General features: G+C 46.5%; 1 protein-coding gene across 6 annotated transcripts in view; it reads left to right on the forward strand.

The window, feature by feature from the left end:
- The window catches only part of LOC117401022 (PAN2-PAN3 deadenylation complex catalytic subunit PAN2), a 37,644-nt gene extending 30,967 nt beyond the window's left edge, over positions 1 to 6,677 (forward strand). For all 6 annotated transcript variants that reach the window (XM_059011353.1, XM_059011357.1, XM_059011358.1 and 3 more), the window contains 6 exons: positions 515 to 672; positions 1,882 to 2,025; positions 2,669 to 2,848; positions 3,449 to 3,542; positions 4,047 to 4,253; positions 5,602 to 6,677. In XM_059011353.1, coding sequence (XP_058867336.1) covers positions 515 to 672; positions 1,882 to 2,025; positions 2,669 to 2,848; positions 3,449 to 3,542; positions 4,047 to 4,253; positions 5,602 to 5,636 — 818 coding nt within the window. In that variant the 3' untranslated portion in view covers positions 5,637 to 6,677. The remainder of the gene's footprint in view (positions 1 to 514; positions 673 to 1,881; positions 2,026 to 2,668; positions 2,849 to 3,448; positions 3,543 to 4,046; positions 4,254 to 5,601) is intronic.
- The last annotated feature ends 13,212 nt before the right edge of the window (positions 6,678 to 19,889 follow it).

A 19,889-nucleotide genomic window follows, 5' to 3' on the forward strand; every position in this document is an offset into this window, starting at 1 on the left:
AACGCTGTCTTTTTTGAAGGGGAGTCTTATGGATTATGTTAATCTCTGAGACAACAGAGGATTGTTACTGCCTGATTGTGCATCACAACATTCAAATCTGCATTCGAAATTCTCAACTCTAGACTCATGATTACGTGTATTGTCCAATTTTGGTTTCTCAATCACTTGCAAGTATATATTTAACAAATTGTAAGAGACACATTTTAAGATGTGTTCTGCATTTTATTTTATGCAGTGTTTCAGAGACTTCCTGAAAGGCAAGGAAAGCAAACCGAGAACTTTGTGTAGTACCAGATGTTTGTTTTAAAATGAAAACACATGTTTGCTATAACATGCGAGACCTCTGTAGCTAATAGAAGTGCATGGGTAACATTTCTGGAAATATTTTGTCAGCTCTAATCAATTTGTGTCCTGTCTTGTACATTTCATTTGATAATCTTTTCAGCATAATCAGGTTGACTGATAGAAATGCTGCTTGCAGCGTTGATGTAACCATGCTGTTTCCTGTTCCCAGTAAAGAACCCAATCGAAGCCAGTGTGCTCTTAGCTGAAGCCTCTCTAGCCAGGAAGCAGCGGAAGAGCCACGCCACCTTCATCCCTCTGATGCTGAGCGAGATGCCTCAGGCAGGGGACCTTGTGGGGCTGGATGCTGAGTTTGTGACACTGAATCAGGTGGGGAGGGGACAGTGTGTCAATGCTATGACAGCGTGTTGAGGTTTACAGGAGATATAAGTCAAGGATCAAACATTCCCATTGTAAAAGCTCAGCAATAAAGCACAGTGAAAGCATGGAAAAGCATAGATAAGCATTGTACAGCACAGAGAGGCATTAAAAAAAAAAAAAAAAATAAAGTTAATTGCGACGCGTGTGGTATCAGATGGAGTTGAGTTGCAATTAATATATTAATGACAATTTAGAACATTTAATAAACAGTTAAAAAAAATTATAATTGGAGCGGGAACCAATGTCCCTTTTGGTTTATGTAAGGAGGGCAGTGCTGCAGGTCTGGTTTATGTATAGAGGGCCGTGCTGCAGATCTGGTTTATGTTTTGAGGGCAGTGCTGCAGGTCTCTGGTTTATGTATTGAGGGCAGTGCTGCAGGTCTCTGGTTTATGTATAGAGGGCAGTGCTGCAGGTCTCTGGTTTATGTATAGAGGGCAGTGCTGCAGGTCTCTGGTTTATGTATAGAGGGCAGTGCTGCAGCTCTGGTTTATGTATAGAGGGCAGTGCTGCAGCTCTGGTTTATGTATAGAGGGCAGTGCTGCAGGTCTCTGGTTTATGTATAGAGGGCAGTGCTGCAGGTCTCTGGTTTATGTATAGAGGGCAGTGCTGCAGGTCTCTGGTTTATGTATAGAGGGCAGTGCTGCAGGTCTCTGGTTTATGTATAGAGGGCAGTGCTGCAGGTCTGGTTTATGTATAGAGGGCAGTGCTGCAGGTCTCTGGTTTATGTATAGAGGGCAGTGCTGCAGGTCCCTGGTTTATGTATAGAGGGCAGTGCTGCAGGTCCCTGGTTTATGTATAGAGGGCAGTGCTGCAGGTCCCTGGTTTATGTATAGAGGGCAGTGCTGCAGGTCCCTGGTTTATGTATAGAGGGCAGTGCTGCAGCTCTGGTTTATGTATAGAGGGCAGTGCTGCAGGTCTCTGGTTTATGTATAGAGGGCAGTGCTGCAGGTCTGGTTTATGTATAGAGGGCAGTGCTGCAGGTCTCTGGTTTATGTATAGAGGACAGTGCTGCAGGTCTCTGGTTTATGTATAGAGGGCAGTGCTGCAGGTCTGGTTTATGTATAGAGGGCAGTGCTGCAGGTCTGGTTTATGTATAGAGGAGCAGTACTTGCAGTTCTCTTTTGGTTTATTTTCTGGTGTATTTAATGCTTCCCGCAGGAGGAGGCGGAGCTACGCAGTGACGGCACCAAGTCGACCATCAAGCCAAGCCAGATGTCTGTGGCCAGGATTACCTGTGTACGAGGACAGGGGCCCAACGAGGGGGTTCCCTTCATCGACGACTACATCTCTACACAGGAGCAGGTGTGCAATCCGCTTCAGCAAAGAAAATGGGCTCAATATTTATTGTTACCCACGGTCCAAAATCATATTTCCTATCCTATTTTATGCATGAAACATGAAATCCAGGTAGAACCTCGTTTAGAGTTCTGTACCCGACAAGCTGATGACCACTATACAAGGTCAGAACTGTCCATCTTACTGGCTGTGCTGACCGGGAGTGCGTGAACATGGGAGGCTGTGTGGTCCAGTGGTTAAAGAAAAGGGTTTGTAAACAGGAGGTCCCTGGTTCAAATCCCACCTCAGCCACTGACTCATTGTGTGACCCTGAGCAAGTCGCTTAACCTCCTTGTGCTCCGTCTTTCGGGTGAGACGTAATTGTAAGTGACTCTGCAGCTGATGCATATTTCACACACCCTAGTCTCTGTAAGTCGCCTTGGATAAAGGTGTCTGCTAAATAAACTAATAATAATAATAATAATGTAAACAACAAAGTTTTGAGTTCAAAGGGGGTCCCAGTTGCATCACATGGTTGGGAGGGGGAGTTTTGGGGTTGTTCCTGCTCTCATAAGTTCCTCGGCAGATCAGCATGTCACACTGAATTGAAATACAAAGGGCAGGTGTTGTGTGTGCAGTGGTTTCATCCTGATATATTTCCCCTGGTCAGGTTGTGGATTACCTAACTCAGTACTCGGGGATCAAACCGGGAGACCTGGATGCCAAGATCTCCTCCAAACACCTCACCACCCTCAAATCCACCTACCTCAAACTGCGCTTCCTCATCGACGTGGGCGTCAAGTTCGTAGGTCACGGGCTGCAGAAGGATTTCCGAGTCATCAACCTGCTGGTGAGTCCACTGGGATCCTTCATCAAGCACAAGCAGAGTTCACCAGCAATACAATCTTGGATCTTATTGAGCAGGAGTAAACAACAGCCATTTCTGAATACAGTAATACATAAAATAATTCATTTTCAGGAAACTAAAATGGTAGAAACAGACAGCACTGTGTAATCACAAGACACCAGACAGACAGCACTGTGTAATTGCTCACAGTCGGATGCACTCAGAGCTGGCTAGAGGCTGTTTTCACAATGCAGATACTCCTCTGCTTTCATAAGCTTGTCCTATTGTTGAAGATGAATGAGCACACATGCAGAGTGTGGGGCATTACATTACATTATATTGCATTACAGTACAGGTGATAGTTTGTGTTGGTAAAATTGATAAAATACCATATTAAAGACTTTCCAATAGATTTTCTCTTCAGCTCTTCCAACAAGCATATGCACTGTTCGTGTGATTAGCCGGTCTTCATGCAGAACAATGAGATTGAACCCTCGTCCTTAGCAGTGGGATAAACTAAACGCTGTGTCCGTCACATCTTCATGTTCACATTGTTTGTGGGTGGGCCTAATCACAGCGTCGTCTTGTCTGTGATTGGCTTAGGTGTTAAAGGACCAGGTGATTGACACGGTGTACCTGTTCCACATGCCCCGGAAGAGAATGATCTCCCTGCGCTTCCTTGCCTGGTACTTCCTGGGTCAGTCCTCTTATCTAATTATTTATCCATCGTAAACGGAATGTAGCATTCCATACATCCTACCTGTTCGCACTTGCCTACATTGGTCTCATGCAGTTTTGAACGTTTGGTATAGCAAATACCTATTTTAAAACATGATGTTTACTTTTTAGGTTAAAGAAAGTTCTTGGGGGGAAATAACGTACCGACAGGAAGTCTGGTACACTTTCACTTCTGGTATCATTTTGCCTGGAGTCGTGTTACTGGCTGAAAGCAGTCGATAGGGGAAGCAGCTGATTGGTTAATTACAGGAAGGAAGCCATTGAAGGGGTGGGGCCGATTTCACCAGGTGCCTTGCAAAGAGATGTGTTTGACCAGCATAGTACCAGATATCATGCTTTTAAAGACAAACAAACAAAAATAGTTTTAAAGAGAATGACATCACACAGCCCATTGAGACGAATTAGCGGCCGATCCTTGCCTTGTATAACTGCTCTGTTTCTGTGTGGAACGTGTTCCTCTCAGATCTGAAGATTCAGAGCGAGACTCACGACAGCACTGAGGATGCGCGCACAGCTCTGCAGCTCTACAGGAAATACCTGATGCTGAGCAGCAAGGGCAGCAGGCCGGAGGAGTTCCGCAAGGTGCTGAAAGGGCTGTACGAGAAAGGAAGGAAGATCGACTGGAAGGTACCGGACTGCGAGGGGGCAGAGAACCAGAACAGCCCCAAGAGTAAGAGCTTTCCTTCAAACCTCCCGTCAATAACAACCAGCAAGGAGGTGCTTTAGGGTTACAGGACAGCGAGCACCTGTGTGGTGGAATATCAGCACGAGCAGAAGGAAGTACGCTTATTTATATAGCGCCTTTCATACAACAGGATCTCAAGAGCTTTACAAGCCAATAAAAACCAAAATTACAGTACAGTTAATTAAAACAATTGAACATGAACATGTGATAGTAACATTTAAAATGTATATATTAGTAGAGAGAAAAAGAGAACACCACATTTTGTATAAAATGCTTCTCTTTAAGTGAGTTTTTAATATTGATTTCAAAATATGAAGTGACTCTGCATCTCTAATGTCAGATGGTAGTTTATTCTGTAATCTGGGAGCATTGTAACTGAAAGCTCTGTCTCCTTTCCTTTTGTCTTAATCTTTGGGAGGGACAGAAGAGCAGAATCAGCCGACCTTAAAGCACGTCTCGGTACATGTAGGGACGAGAGCTCATAGATAATCAGGTGCCAGGCCATGAAGTGTTCTGTAAATCAAAAGTAGGTTATAATCAACTCTAAATCGTACTGGAAGCCAGTGTAGAGAAGCCAGCACAGGAGTTGTGATGTCATTCAGACATTTAGGGCAGCAGTGTGGAGTAGTGGTTAGGGCTCTGGACTCTTGACCGGAGGGTCGTGGGTTCAATCCCTGGTAGGGGACACTGCTGCTGTACCCTTGAGCAAGGTACTTTACCTAGATTGCTCCAGTAAAACCCCATCTGTATAAATGGGTAATTGTATGTAAAAATAATGTGATATCTTGTAAGAATTGTAAGTCGCCCTGGATAAGGGCGTCTGCTAAGGAATAAATAATAATAATAATAATTTAATTAAAAGTGAACGGAGCGAGGCTGCATTATTATTACACATCCAGCTGTATTTGATTGCTAATCCTTACCAACCTGTATTCAGTCCGCTGTCAATTTCATTAAAAGAAGTAAAGGTTTGAAGAGAATACGGTGTCTGCGGTACACGGCTGATTGTGATGTCAGCGTTGTGGATGAGCCTCAGGTTTTTTAAAGTGGCAGGTCATGAGTAGGGTTGCTCTGATGTATCGTGCAGAAGGTGAAACGAGTGCTGTGATTGGCTGAAGGTCCTGAGCAGTCTATAATACAGCAATAACCACTTCTTTTTATTTACAAAGTGTCATTAAGAATAGACATGCTTGCTTAAGTTCTTCTTTTCTGGAGTTGTTGTCATTTGTTGTTTTTGTTCTGAATGTGTTTATCTGCTGTAATGTGCTAAACAAGAGCGGTGCAATACTGCAAGAAGAAAAACTCTAAGTTGTACCTGACTTTGATTTTTCAGATACTGCTGTGTTCCCCTCTGTGATGGGAATGTGAGACCTGAAACTAGCAGGGGGACATTCCAGAAACTGAGAGAACTGGACATTTTAAAATGGATTTATTCACCCAGAAACACGACAAAGAGCATTGCTGTGACCCAACAGTTTACCGTTTGTAATTCCCTTCCATTAAAACCACACAGAGCAGTGTGCATTGTCATCATAAACTCCCTACTCACTGCAGTGTTCTGCTCTTTAGAATAGACCCTGTATTTTGGCTGGTTTGAATACCTCTGTGTCACGCTGACGCATACAGGTATACAGAAGCTAAACCAAAGACCTGGCCTGTAGCAGAACTGCAACAAGCAATTCTCCACCAGATGCATTTGTATTGTAAGTATTGAGTTGATAACAGTGTTACACTGGAAGCTGCTAAAATAATACATCTTACTGCTGTTTTCAAAGAAGCACATGCAGTTTCATTGTAAGAGAAATCAGTTTGCATGCCTCACTGAGAGCTAGTCTGTACACTTGCATTTCCCAGGGTCCTCCCTGTCATTCTTTCCAAGACATGCAAAGTGGAGTTTTTAAATAAAACAAACATGTTTGCTATAATGTTTGCTTCTTTCAGAACTGCACAAGATCTCCATAGCAAATGGAAGTGCACGGTAAGATTGAATTATTTTAATAGTCGGAACCCCTTCAAATATATTTTCCATGCTGTAGATTAGTACCGGTGTACCAGCAAGTGTTATTCCGTCTTTTGCATTTTACTTGTGTGGCAAACAGTGACTCTGCTCTAGCAGTAGGTGTCCCAGTTGCTTCATGTAGGTAATTTATTCAGGAAATGTAATTCTGCTGAGCACTCAATGGACAGCAGTATTAGCCGGCGCTGTCAGTGTCGGCCTATCCATGCAGCACAGAGGCTCTGCTTTTGGGGAAAGGGTGTATATTCTTAGACAGAACGTGTATATAGAGGCCTGTTTGCACTCACTAACAAGAAAAGTACAAACAAATTGTGAATATGATTTTTTTGTGAAAATATGTTGTTTAACTCTTTGTAATATGTGCGACAAAATAAAAATAAATGAGTTTGTTATGTGTTTGTATATCTCTTTGTTTTTTCTCGCATCCACACATTTGTATTCCTGTGTCTGGCCGCAGTCCACGTTTTGCAAATGGTATTGATAGAGGATACACCGGGAATGGGTCCAGTAGTTATTTCATGAACGAGCAAAGCCAAATAACCCAAGAGGCTTGTTTCCGGCTGTAAAATACCCAGAGCGCTCTATGAACGAGTATTCTGTTTGGCAAAGAAAGCAGAATGAAACCTGAAGCTGAATTCAGAGAATCACTTTTCTGAGATCAAGCTCTGCATGTGCTTAGCAATGTCATTTGGAACAGTGCGATTCGTGAATGAATGCAAGATGACAAAATGAGACGTGAAATATGAAAAGGTTTTGTTGCTAGATCTCAACACAAATGATCTCAAATGAATTTCCCAGACTATGAAAGTGGTGTTTGGTTACTTTAAGTCATCTGATTTGATCACACTTTACATTGAAGCAATTAATCCTGCAGAAAGTCAGCGTGGTCTTTTTCATGTTAGAAATACTAAAAGAAACTTTAATAAATTCGATGACAAACGTTTCGACGAAGTCTTTCTCAGTGTCTTCTAGCAAACCTGCATTTTCATTTTAAAAGCTGCTGTCTGGTGGTACACTGGGTTACAGAAATCTCTGTTTGCAGGCCTTGCTTTCGGATAGCTGCACTTCCTGTGTCACCTGGTAGGTGAAATTGCCCCCACCCCTTGAGGGCTTCTTTTCTGTCACAAACCAACCAGCTGCTTCCCCTGCTGACTGACCTGCTTTCAGCCAGAAGACAGGCGAAATGATCCAGGAAGTGCAAATGTAACGGCTTTCCTGAGAATAAGGCATAGAAACAGATCCACCTGTAAGATCATGTAGCAACCTGCAGCAACAGATAACAGCAGGTTTGCTGTGACATGGGTTTCTACAACATGTCACATTTGAGACCCATGTAGTTCAACACAGGTAAGTCAAAGTTTACAACAAACGTATTGTTGCCCTTGCTGTGTCCCGTGTTGGCCGTATCGGTGTCATATATTGAATTTTAATCTCACATCTGGGGCATAAATCAACCAGGCAGCAATACATTTCTCAACATTTACTCAGGTGCGTTTGCCAAGAGAAAATTATGATCTGAGGATCGCAGTGTATCCAGGTCACGCTCCCACCTGCAACGAGGCTGGTTTTCTGGTCCCGTTATAGGCCACTCATTTCAATGAGCAGCATTGTTGCAGGAGGGATTGTGAACTGGATACACTGCGATATTTAGAAGAAAAATGATCTTTCTCCTGGTGAATGTTCGGAGTAAAAGTGAAAAAAGTCCCTAGTTGATTTACCTTTTGATGTAAATAAAAACATGGAAAATATGAATGAACATGTTGAAATAAATTGCTGTATCCTGAGTTGTCCATATCACAGCAAAGGTGAAGAGTTTCTTGTAAACTTTGGAAATGAACTCTAAAGTACCTCAAAGCTTTATTTCCTGTCGCTTTACATACAGGATCTTCCCTCAAAGCCATGTGTGCACCACAGCCACTATGACAGATACAAAATTTGCATGAGACATTTGCCTGTAGCACACCAGAGGAAGCTAGCAGGTGTGTGTAAATGATGGTAGTGTCAAAGACCTAATTCCTTTTTTTTGTTTTCAAATATATTTAATTCTGCGTGCCATTGCTGAAATATTAAGTTTTGTTGATTTTTATTTTCTCTGCTCATATCACCTGGGAATGGTGAGGTATGTCTGGTATTCCTGTTAGTTTACCAGCCTCATTCTGCAGTGTGGAATTCATTGATACAAAGTGCTTGTTGGTGTTTGCTTAGTAGGGTTGTAAGCAAATTACCACATGATTTGCCATTGCTTTGCACTCCACCACAGAAGCACAGGATGCTGTGCTAAAAGTTTAGTGTAGATTGGGGCAAAATCAAGGCCGATATGGCGTTGTAGAGTGTGACAGTGGAACACGATCAGTGCATGAGGATCCCCATGTTTTGAAGGTGGTTTTTAGGGTTAACACTAAGAGAGCTGTCAGGTTTGCACGTACTATTTTTATTTATATACACACTCTAATCCCACTCTTAAACTCGGGAGACGTTCAGGAGGACATAAAGATGTTTCAGACTGCTGTAAGTGGATTGTTCGTGCACTGGGCTTGCAACGTATCCAGATGACTTTTAATAATCAATAAACTCACACAGACTCATTCGATTTGAAGTTTTAACAAATCAGAGTATTATTATTATTATTATTAGTATTAGTATTAGTACCCCTTCGGTTTATTAACTGCTAAAAAATGGATTGAGTAGTTACAGACTACGTCGAATCCCAAGTGACAGGCAAACTGGGCAGTTCAGTGCCTTAACAGTTGTTAGCATTAATACTTCAAATACATTTTATGTTTACAACATGTTTTGCTCTAAAGCTACGGATGCATACAACTAAAGATGCCCACCGCTAAGTCTTAAAACATCCAATATATCAATCTCATAGACTATAACATGTCTTATACCTTATAGCAATGCATCAATATAGGAGAGAGATAGATTCCAAATAGTTCTTACCTCCCAAAAATATATATGGAAGTGTAGAATATACTGTAAGGACAGGAACTGTCTTCAAAAGCAAAGACTTCTGAACACGGCACCAACAGCAATTGGTTTGATCAGAGATCTTCAGAGCATGGACCACACAACTTGTAGTTCACAAGTTGGTGATACTTGACTAGGATTTTACCTCGGTTTTTAGAGTTTTTGCCCTCACTTCTTGCGTCTGAAGTCTCAGTTAAGTTATGAACATTAATCAGCCTTAACAGCTCCTGTCCCTCGAGTTAATAACATTTTTAAAACACCATCATCCCCTAGTCCACCTTTACTTCATCTCTAAAATATGTTAGGTGAACTTTTGAACACATGTGTTTTTCTTAGTACCAGAGTTCCTGAGCACAGCACACATGTGAATACATACAAGTATATAAAAAATACATAGAAAGATGTGATTATTTAATATATATATATATATATATATATATATATATATATATATATATATATATATATATATATATATATAATCGGTGTAATTATCCCAATCCTAAGTCAAAAAATATATTGATGTCCCTTTTGACATCAAAACACATTCCCCTAATTTGGTTTTCTTTGTTACATGCATAGATGTGGTTTAACAGTTAACTAAAATATATTGGATAGAGGCTGGTAGAAGGCTCATAGCAAACTTCTTAAGCAGGCAACTATATATTCAAGCATTCTCACTTAAATCAAGTCTATCAGGAACATAATCAAAATATAACAGTCCCATTTTAGCCACTCAGTGCTTTAAACTAAAAGTGACCGCTCTGTTTCTTTTACAAAAATCCTGTTCAAGCAAATTCTGAACCACCTGCTTCTCTATCAAGGTCATCCATCACTGATAGAAGACTCTTTTGTAAGCATCTTCTCAGATGTTTGGCATTCCATGGTCCTATGCTATAGCCCCCCTCATTTGTTCCAAATTATATTTCTTATATGTAATAGATCACTCATTATATAAACCTTGGATTCCAGACCCCCAAACATTACCCTCCGTCTGGTACTGCAAGTAAGGGTTACCAGTTTAATTGCCTTGTCTTCTGCAAGCTTGCGGTGTGCCTGACACAGACTGGTACAATTCTATTTTGACTAACATTCTCACTTGAAGTGAATTTCTGCACGACATTCTCAGTTTCAAACTCTTACAGTTCTGTTAAAATAAAACATTTAGACTTCTATTCTGTTTGAATTATTCTAGAATACCTGTGTTTAGCTTAAAGACTATTTTCAGATCTAGCTTACTTCTCTAAATAAGAGACTTGATGCTCACGTCTGCCTTTCTGCTCAAGGTTATAATAGACTAAACAGAAATGTAGAATTCTCTAGCATAACTATAGGTTAATATAGGTTAATAGCATATTGTAACTTTTTGCATGAACAGTGTGTATTTCAGCTGGCTTTATATTCTTTAAAACACAACATTTATGACAACATTTTAACACACATACAGGTTCATAAATGTTCAATTTGTATCCCAAAGATAAGCCTTCTTCCAGTAGCTGTCATTGTCTTGGATCAGTTTCTGCTCTCAATGAGTCTGTCAAAGCCACTACAGGTGTGTCTTTAAAAGCCTGATACCTGCAAAAACTTAAATCTTGTTAGCAGAGCTTCCATCTCTACATTCCCATTCGCATCATCAGTAATAAATTAAACTGTTTCTATCAAAGACACATCTATCTCTGCCACATACACCTTTCACTCAAAAAAGGTGCTCACACCTCGTACAAGGGAAGACAGGTTTTAGATTCATTCGTGACAGAGCACCAGGCAGTAAAACACTGCACTGCATTGCTTTGAGTTCGGACTGTGTTGATAACCAGCAGTTCTCTCCTGCAGCTCTTAGTAAATCGACTGAAAGCAGCAGAGTGTGTGTTCTGAAGGTATCAGTGCAGCAGTGTGTGTGTGTTCTTGTTGAAGGTCTCAGTGCAGCAGTGTGTGTGTGTGTTCTGAAGGTGTCAGTGCAGCAGTGTGTGTGTGTTCTTGTTGAAGGTGTCAGTGCAGCAGTGTGTGTGTGTTCTTGTTGAAGGTCTCAGTGCAGCAGTGTGTGTGTGTGTTCTGAAGGTGTCAGTGCAGCAGTGTGTGTGTGTGTTCTTGTTGAAGGTGTCAGTGCAGCAGTGTGTGTGTTCTTGTTGAAGGTCTCAGTGCAGCAGTGTGTGTGTGTGTTCTTGTTGAAGGTCTCAGTGCAGCAGTGTGTGTGTGTGTTCTTGTTGAAGGTCTCAGTGCAGCAGTGTGTGTGTGTTCTTGTTGAAGGTCTCAGTGCAGCAGTGTGTGTGTGTTCTTGTTGAAGGTCTCGGTGCAGCAGTGTGTGTGTGTTCTTGTTGAAGGTCTCAGTGCAGCAGTGTGTGTGTGTTCTTGTTGAAGGTCTCAGTGTAGCAGTGTGTGTGTGTTCTTGTTGAAGGTATCACTTTTTTTGCTTTGTGTATACATACTGCTATTGTATGTTTTGTTATGGTTTTGCCTTTTTTTCTCCTTTTTATAAATTTAGTCGTTGCCAATTAGTTTTTATTATTTTCTCCCCAATTTGAAATGCCCAATTATTTTTAGGCTCAGCTCACCGCTACCACCCCTGCGCTGACTCGGGAGGGGCGAAGATGAACACACGCTGTCCTCCGAAGCGTGTGCCGTCAGCCGCCCACTTCTTTACACTCTGCAGACTCACCGTGCAGCTGCCTCAGAGCTACAGCGTCGGAGGACAACGCAGCTCTGGGCAGCTTACAGGCAAGCCCGCAGGCGCCCAGCCAGACTCCAGGGGTCGCTGGTGCGCAGTGAGCCGAGGACACCCTGGCCGACCTAACCCTCCCTCCCCCGCTCGGCTAATTGAGCTCCGCCCCCTGGAAGCTCCCGTCCACGGTCGGCTGTGGAATAGCCTGGACTCGAACTCGCGACGTCCAGACTATAGAGCGCATCCTGCCCTCTAGCGAGTGCTTTTACTGGATGCGCCACTCGAGAGACCCATGGTTTTGCCTTTTTAAATGGTTTAAAAATGTAATAAAAAAAGAAAGTCATTCAGTAGACGCCAGAAATCTGACTTTTTTTTTTTAAAATGTATTTATTTTAATGATCACACACAATAAAATGCATCCTACACAAACAGTGGTTTGACCCATAGCCTGTACTGTGCTAATTACAACAGCCAACGTAAGCAGCACGTAAGATGCTGGCCAGTTTGTGGGACTATAAAAAATTATGAATTAAATATTGGCTAGGTAGCTATTAGTTTAGTTTGTTTTTATGCAAATGTGTATTATTTTTTTTTGAATTTGCATTTGCTTCAGAATTAAGTCTTTTTTTAATATAGTAAACCAATGCTTCTGACATGGCAAGTATTTTGAACTGCCTTACTTAGAGAATACTTCCCTTCAAAAGAACAGGACTTTTGTTTGTTCGTTTAGCACATGTGGGAATTCTAGGTGCAGCTCTGTGCATTGGTATGGGTTTGAAGTCCAGGTGCAGCTCTGTGCATTGGTAAGTGTTGGAAGTCCAGGTGCAGCTCTGTGCATTGGTTAGTGTTGGAAGTCCAGGTGCAGCTCTGTGCATTGGTACAGGTTGGAAGTCCAGGTGCAGCTCTGTGCATTGGTACAGGTTGGAAGTCCAGGTGCAGCTCTGTGCATTAGTACTGGTTTGAAGTCCAGGTGCAGCTCTGTGCATTGGTACTGGTTTGAAGTCCAGGTGCAGCTCTGTGCATTGGTACAGGTTGGAAGTCCAGGTGCAGCTCTGTGCATTGGTACAGGTAGGAAGTCCAGGTGCAGCTCTGTGCATTGGTAAGTGTTGGAATTCCAGGTGCAGCTCTGTGCATTGGTACAGGTAGGAAGTCCAGGTGCAGCTCTGTGCATTGGTTAGTGTTGGAATTCCAGGTGCAGCTCTGTGCATTGGTACAGGTAGGAAGTCCAGGTGCAGCTCTGTGCATTGGTACAGGTAGGAAGTCCAGGTGCAGCACTGTGCATTGGTACTGGTTTGAAGTCCAGGTGCAGCTCTGTGCATTGGTAAGTGTTGGAATTCCAGGTGCAGCTCTGTGCATTGGTACTGGTTGGAAGTCCAGGTGCAGCTCTGTGCATTGGTAAAGGTTGGAAGTCCAGGTGCAGCTCTGTGCATTGGTAAAGGTTGGAAGTCCAGGTGCAGCTCTGTGCATTGGTACTGGTTTGAAGTCCAGGTGCAGCTCTGTGCATTGGTACTGGTTTGAAGTCCAGGTGCAGCTCTGCATTGGTACGGGTTGGAAGTCCAGGTGCAGCTCTGTGCATTGGTACTGGTTGTTCCATTTGCTGCTACTTGCATGTGTTTGTAATTAATGCGTGCTCACTAGGTACAAATTGAACATTTTATGCTGGAACACCTGCCCAATTGTGTTGGCTTGCAATTACTAAAACTATAACTTCACAATAGCAAAGTTTGCTTGGCTTCTTAGAGCTTCTAAATTGTAAATATAAATACATTTGCTTCTCTATGCTCAGCAGTTAGTCCTTTTAGTTTCCCCCCCACTTAAAGTTAGACTCCTATGATTTGAGGCGCACCATTTTTTGACTATTGCTTCTGACATTGATTAAAACACAGAATTACTGCTTTAAAATGAAACACTCACCTATAGGTACCAAAAATGACTGTTACTGAATATGAAAGTTTACTGGTCCAGAGCTTCTCTGTATTCAAAGTGAGTATAATTTAAATTTTTGTTAATAAAATGTCAATGTAAAAGCTTGATTTCTTTGTAGTTGATTATTGGTTATCAACATTGAAAATCTGTCAAACTTAAATTAGGTCTTTGAAAATTGTCAAAATGGTTCTTAAAGTCCTAGAAATTTATATCAGAAAAACTGCCTGAACCCTGTATTTACCACATCTCATTGAGTTAAGCAGAGGTTGTATATGGCTTGTGTAGCTGAGGTTTTATAGAAGTAATATTATGTGAATTGGGCATACCTGGAAAAGTTTGATGAGTAACATTTCAAACACTATGCTTGTTAAGAAGCCTTGTGTGGTTTATCAGGTTGGTTCAGCTGGTAAAATGACAAGTTGTAAGTGGAGTCATTTCTGAATTTCTTTTTCTACAAAGTCAAGTTCACATTTGCTTCTTAAAGTGGTATAAATGGCTCAATGTATCTGAGCGCATGTACAACCCCAGAGCTGCGGAGGGAAGACACCCCCAGACATGTACAACCCCAGAGCTGCGGAGGCAAGACACCCCCAGACATGTACAACCCCAGAGCTGCGGGGGGAAGACACCCCCAGACATGTACAACCCCAGAGCTGCAGGGGGAAGACACCCCCAGACATGTACAACCCCAGAGCTGCGGAGGGAAGACACCCCCAGACATGTACAACCCCAGAGCTGCGGAGGCAAGACACCCCCAGACATGTACAACCCCAGAGCTGCGGGGGGAAGACACCCCCAGACATGTACAACCCCAGAGCTGCAGGGGGAAGACACCCCCAGACATGTACAACCCCAGAGCTGCAGGGGGAAGACACCCCCAGACATGTACAACCCCAGAGCTGCGGGGGGAAGACACCCCCAGACATGTACAACCCCAGAGCTGCGGGGGGAAGACACCCCCAGACATGTACAACCCCAGAGCTGCGGAGGGAAGACACCACCAGACATGTACAACCCCAGAGCTGCGGGGGGAAGACACCCCCAGACATGTACAACCCCAGAGCTGCGGGGGGAAGACACCCCCAGACATGTACAACCCCAGAGCTGCAGGGGGAAGACACCCCCAGACATGTACAACCCCAGAGCTGCGGGGGGAAGACACCCCCAGACATGTACAACCCCAGAGCTGCGGAGGGAAGACACCCCCAGACATGTACAACCCCAGAGCTGCGGAGGGAAGACACCCCCAGACATGTACAACCCCAGAGCTGCGGAGGCAAGACACCCCCAGACATGTACAACCCCAGAGCTGCGGGGGGAAGACACCCCCAGACATGTACAACCCCAGAGCTGCAGGGGGAAGACACCCCCAGACATGTACAACCCCAGAGCTGCGGAGGGAAGACACCCCCAGACATGTACAACCCCAGAGCTGCGGAGGCAAGACACCCCCAGACATGTACAACCCCAGAGCTGCGGGGGGAAGACACCCCCAGACATGTACAACCCCAGAGCTGCAGGGGGAAGACACCCCCAGACATGTACAACCCCAGAGCTGCAGGGGGAAGACACCCCCAGACATGTACAACCCCAGAGCTGCGGGGGGAAGACACCCCCAGACATGTACAACCCCAGAGCTGCGGGGGGAAGACACCCCCAGACATGTACAACCCCAGAGCTGCGGAGGGAAGACACCACCAGACATGTACAACCCCAGAGCTGCGGGGGGAAGACACCCCCAGACATGTACAACCCCAGAGCTGCGGGGGGAAGACACCCCCAGACATGTACAACCCCAGAGCTGCAGGGGGAAGACACCCCCAGACATGTACAACCCCAGAGCTGCGGGGGGAAGACACCCCCAGACATGTACAACCCCAGAGCTGCGGAGGGAAGACACCCCCAGACATGTACAACCCCAGAGCTGCGGAGGGAAGACACCCCCAGACATGTACAACCCCAGAGCTGCGGAGGCAAGACACCCCCAGACATGTACAACCCCAGAGCTGCGGAGGCAAGACACCCCCAGACATGTACAACCCCAGAGCTGCGGAGGGAAGACACCCCCAGACATGTACAACCCCAGAGCTGCGGAGGGAAGACACCCCCAGACATGTACAACCCCAGAGCTGCGGAGGCAAGACACCCCCAGACATGTACAACCCCAGAGCTGCGGAGGCAAGACACCCCCAGACATGTACAACCCCAGAGCTGCGGGGGGAAGACACCCCCAGACATGTACAACCCCAGAGCTGCGGAGGCAAGACACCCCCAGACATGTACAACCCCAGAGCTGCGGAGGCAAGACACCCCCAGACATGTACAACCCCAGAGCTGCAGGGGGAAGACACCACCAGACATGTACAACCCCAGAGCTGCGGAGGCAAGACACCCCCAGACATGTACAACCCCAGAGCTGCAGGGGGAAGACACCACCAGACATGTACAACCCCAGAGCTGCAGGGGGAAGACACCACCAGACATGTACAACCCCAGAGCTGCAGGGGGAAGACACCACCAGACATGTACAACCCCAGAGCTGCGGGGGGAAGACACCACCAGACATGTACAACCCCAGAGCTGCGGGGGGAAGACACCCCCAGACATGTACAACCCCAGAGCTGCGGGGGGAAGACACCACCAGACATGTACAACCCCAGAGCTGCGGAGGCAAGACACCCCCAGACATGTAGGGGGAAGACACCCCCAGACATGTACAACCCCAGAGCTGCGGGGGGAAGACACCACCAGACATGTACAACCCCAGAGCTGCGGAGGCAAGACACCCCCAGACATGTACAACCCCAGAGCTGCGGAGGGAAGACACCCCCAGACATGTACAACCCCAGAGCTGCGGAGGCAAGACACCCCCAGACATGTACAACCCCAGAGCTGCGGAGGCAAGACACCCCCAGACATGTACAACCCCAGAGCTGCGGAGGCAAGACACCCCCAGACATGTACAACCCCAGAGCTGCGGAGGGAAGACACCCCCAGACATGTACAACCCCAGAGCTGCGGAGGGAAGACACCCCCAGACATGTACAACCCCAGAGCTGCGGAGGGAAGACACCCCCAGACATGTACAACCCCAGAGCTGCGGAGGCAAGACACCCCCAGACATGTACAACCCCAGAGCTGCGGAGGCAAGACACCCCCAGACATGTACAACCCCAGAGCTGCGGAGGGAAGACACCCCCAGACATGTACAACCCCAGAGCTGCGGAGGGAAGACACCCCCAGACATGTACAACCCCAGAGCTGCGGAGGCAAGACACCCCCAGACATGTACAACCCCAGAGCTGCGGAGGCAAGACACCCCCAGACATGTACAACCCCAGAGCTGCGGGGGGAAGACACCCCCAGACATGTACAACCCCAGAGCTGCAGAGGCAAGACACCCCCAGACATGTACAACCCCAGAGCTGCGGAGGCAAGACACCCCCAGACATGTACAACCCCAGAGCTGCAGGGGGAAGACACCACCAGACATGTACAACCCCAGAGCTGCGGAGGCAAGACACCCCCAGACATGTACAACCCCAGAGCTGCAGGGGGAAGACACCACCAGACATGTACAACCCCAGAGCTGCGGAGGCAAGACACCCCCAGACATGTACAACCCCAGAGCTGCAGGGGGAAGACACCCCCAGACATGTACAACCCCAGAGCTGCGGAGGCAAGACACCCCCAGACATGTACAACCCCAGAGCTGCGGGGGGAAGACACCACCAGACATGTACAACCCCAGAGCTGCGGGGGGAAGACACCCCCAGACATGTACAACCCCAGAGCTGCGGGGGGAAGACACCACCAGACATGTACAACCCCAGAGCTGCAGGGGGAAGACACCACCAGACATGTACAACCCCAGAGCTGCGGGGGGAAGACACCCCCAGACATGTACAACCCCAGAGCTGCGGGGGGAAGACACCCCCAGACATGTACAACCCCAGAGCTGCGGGGGGAAGACACCACCAGACATGTACAACCCCAGAGCTGCGGGGGGAAGACACCCCCAGACATGTACAACCCCAGAGCTGCGGGGGGAAGACACCCCCAGACATGTACAACCCCAGAGCTGCGGGGGGAAGACACCCCCAGACATGTACAACCCCAGAGCTGCGGAGGGAAGACACCCCCAGACATGTACAACCCCAGAGCTGCGGGGGGAAGACACCACCAGACATGTACAACCCCAGAGCTGCAGGGGGAAGACACCACCAGACATGTACAACCCCAGAGCTGCAGGGGGAAGACACCACCAGACATGTACAACCCCAGAGCTGCAGGGGGAAGACACCACCAGACATGTACAACCCCAGAGCTGCGGAGGCAAGACACCCCCAGACATGTACAACCCCAGAGCTGCAGGGGGAAGACACCCCCAGACATGTACAACCCCAGAGCTGCGGAGGGAAGACACCCCCAGACATGTACAACCCCAGAGCTGCGGGGGGAAGACACCACCAGACATGTACAACCCCAGAGCTGCGGGGGGAAGACACCCCCAGACATGTACAACCCCAGAGCTGCAGGGGGAAGACACCCCCAGACATGTACAACCCCAGAGCTGCGGGGGGAAGACACCCCCAGACATGTACAACCCCAGAGCTGCAGGGGGAAGACACCCCCACACATGTACAACCCCAGAGCTGCAGGGGGAAGACACCCCCAGACATGTACAACCCCAGAGCTGCAGGGGGAAGACACCACCAGACATGTACAACCCCAGAGCTGCAGGGGGAAGACACCACCAGACATGTACAACCCCAGAGCTGCAGGGGGAAGACACCACCAGACATGTACAACCCCAGAGCTGCGGGGGGAAGACACCCCCAGACATGTACAACCCCAGAGCTGCAGGGGGAAGACACCACCAGACATGTACAACCCCAGAGCTGCGGGGGGAAGACACCACCAGACATGTACAACCCCAGAGCTGCGGGGGGAAGACACCCCCAGACATGTACAACCCCAGAGCTGCAGGGGGAAGACACCCCCAGACATGTACAACCCCAGAGCTGCGGGGGGAAGACACCCCCAGACATGTACAACCCCAGAGCTGCGGGGGGAAGACACCCCCAGACATGTACAACCCCAGAGCTGTGGGGGGCCCAGACCCCGGCTACAAGAAGCATGCGACTCTCGCGCACAGCAGAGAGCAGGGGCTGTCCATATAGCTACATATCCTGAACGAGCAGGGGCAGATTAGGGGCTGTGCATACAGGTACATATCCTGAACGCGCAGGGGCAGATTAGGGGCTGTCCATACAGGTAAATATCCTGAACGAGCAGGGGCTCATTGGGGATGTGCAGACAGGTACGTATCCTGAACGAGCAGGGGCAGATTAGGGGCTGTGCATACCCTGAACGTGCAGGATCTCATTGGGGATGTGCATAGAGGTACATATCCTGCAGGTCTCAAAGTTTCCCAGATGAAAACCACCTTACCCACTGCAGTAAAGAGGAATTTGTTAATTTGGTCATTTATTTGAAGCTGTAGTGAAGAATATTTATCGAACACGCTGGTCAACTTCGGTGGCATGAAGGATCTAAGTAGACATTGAAATCATGTGTGTCATGGGAAAAGCCGTGAGCGGTGCTCAACTGGAATGCGTCTGGGAGTTATTTTAAAGAAAATAAATGGCAATTTTTTTTTTTTCTGGAGAAACATTAAAGAAAATGTACTAAGGAAGAGTCTAACACCCCAAACTGTTCCGATTTTTGTTATTTTCCTGCAAGGATCCTGAAGCAACTCGCTTGTGTTGAATGAGTTTCTTCTGGTGCAGGAGACCTTCACCAGTCTTACTGATTATAAATGCTATGAAAAAATACCCTTAATCAAACACACGTTAACATAATGTGTGCCTCTTTCATACAGAACATGTGAGGTGTATGAAGTGATGGTATTACATGTTTGATTTACTGGAATTAGTTTGTTCGCTATAGTGTTTAACACAGAGGACCAGAATTCAGGAAAGATGAATACCACTGGAATGTGACTTCTCTGACACTAACAAACAATCACTACTGAAAGTTCACTGGC

Source organism: Acipenser ruthenus, chromosome 42, assembly GCF_902713425.1.
Source record: "Acipenser ruthenus chromosome 42, fAciRut3.2 maternal haplotype, whole genome shotgun sequence".
Classification (NCBI taxonomy): Eukaryota; Metazoa; Chordata; class Actinopteri; order Acipenseriformes; family Acipenseridae; genus Acipenser; species Acipenser ruthenus.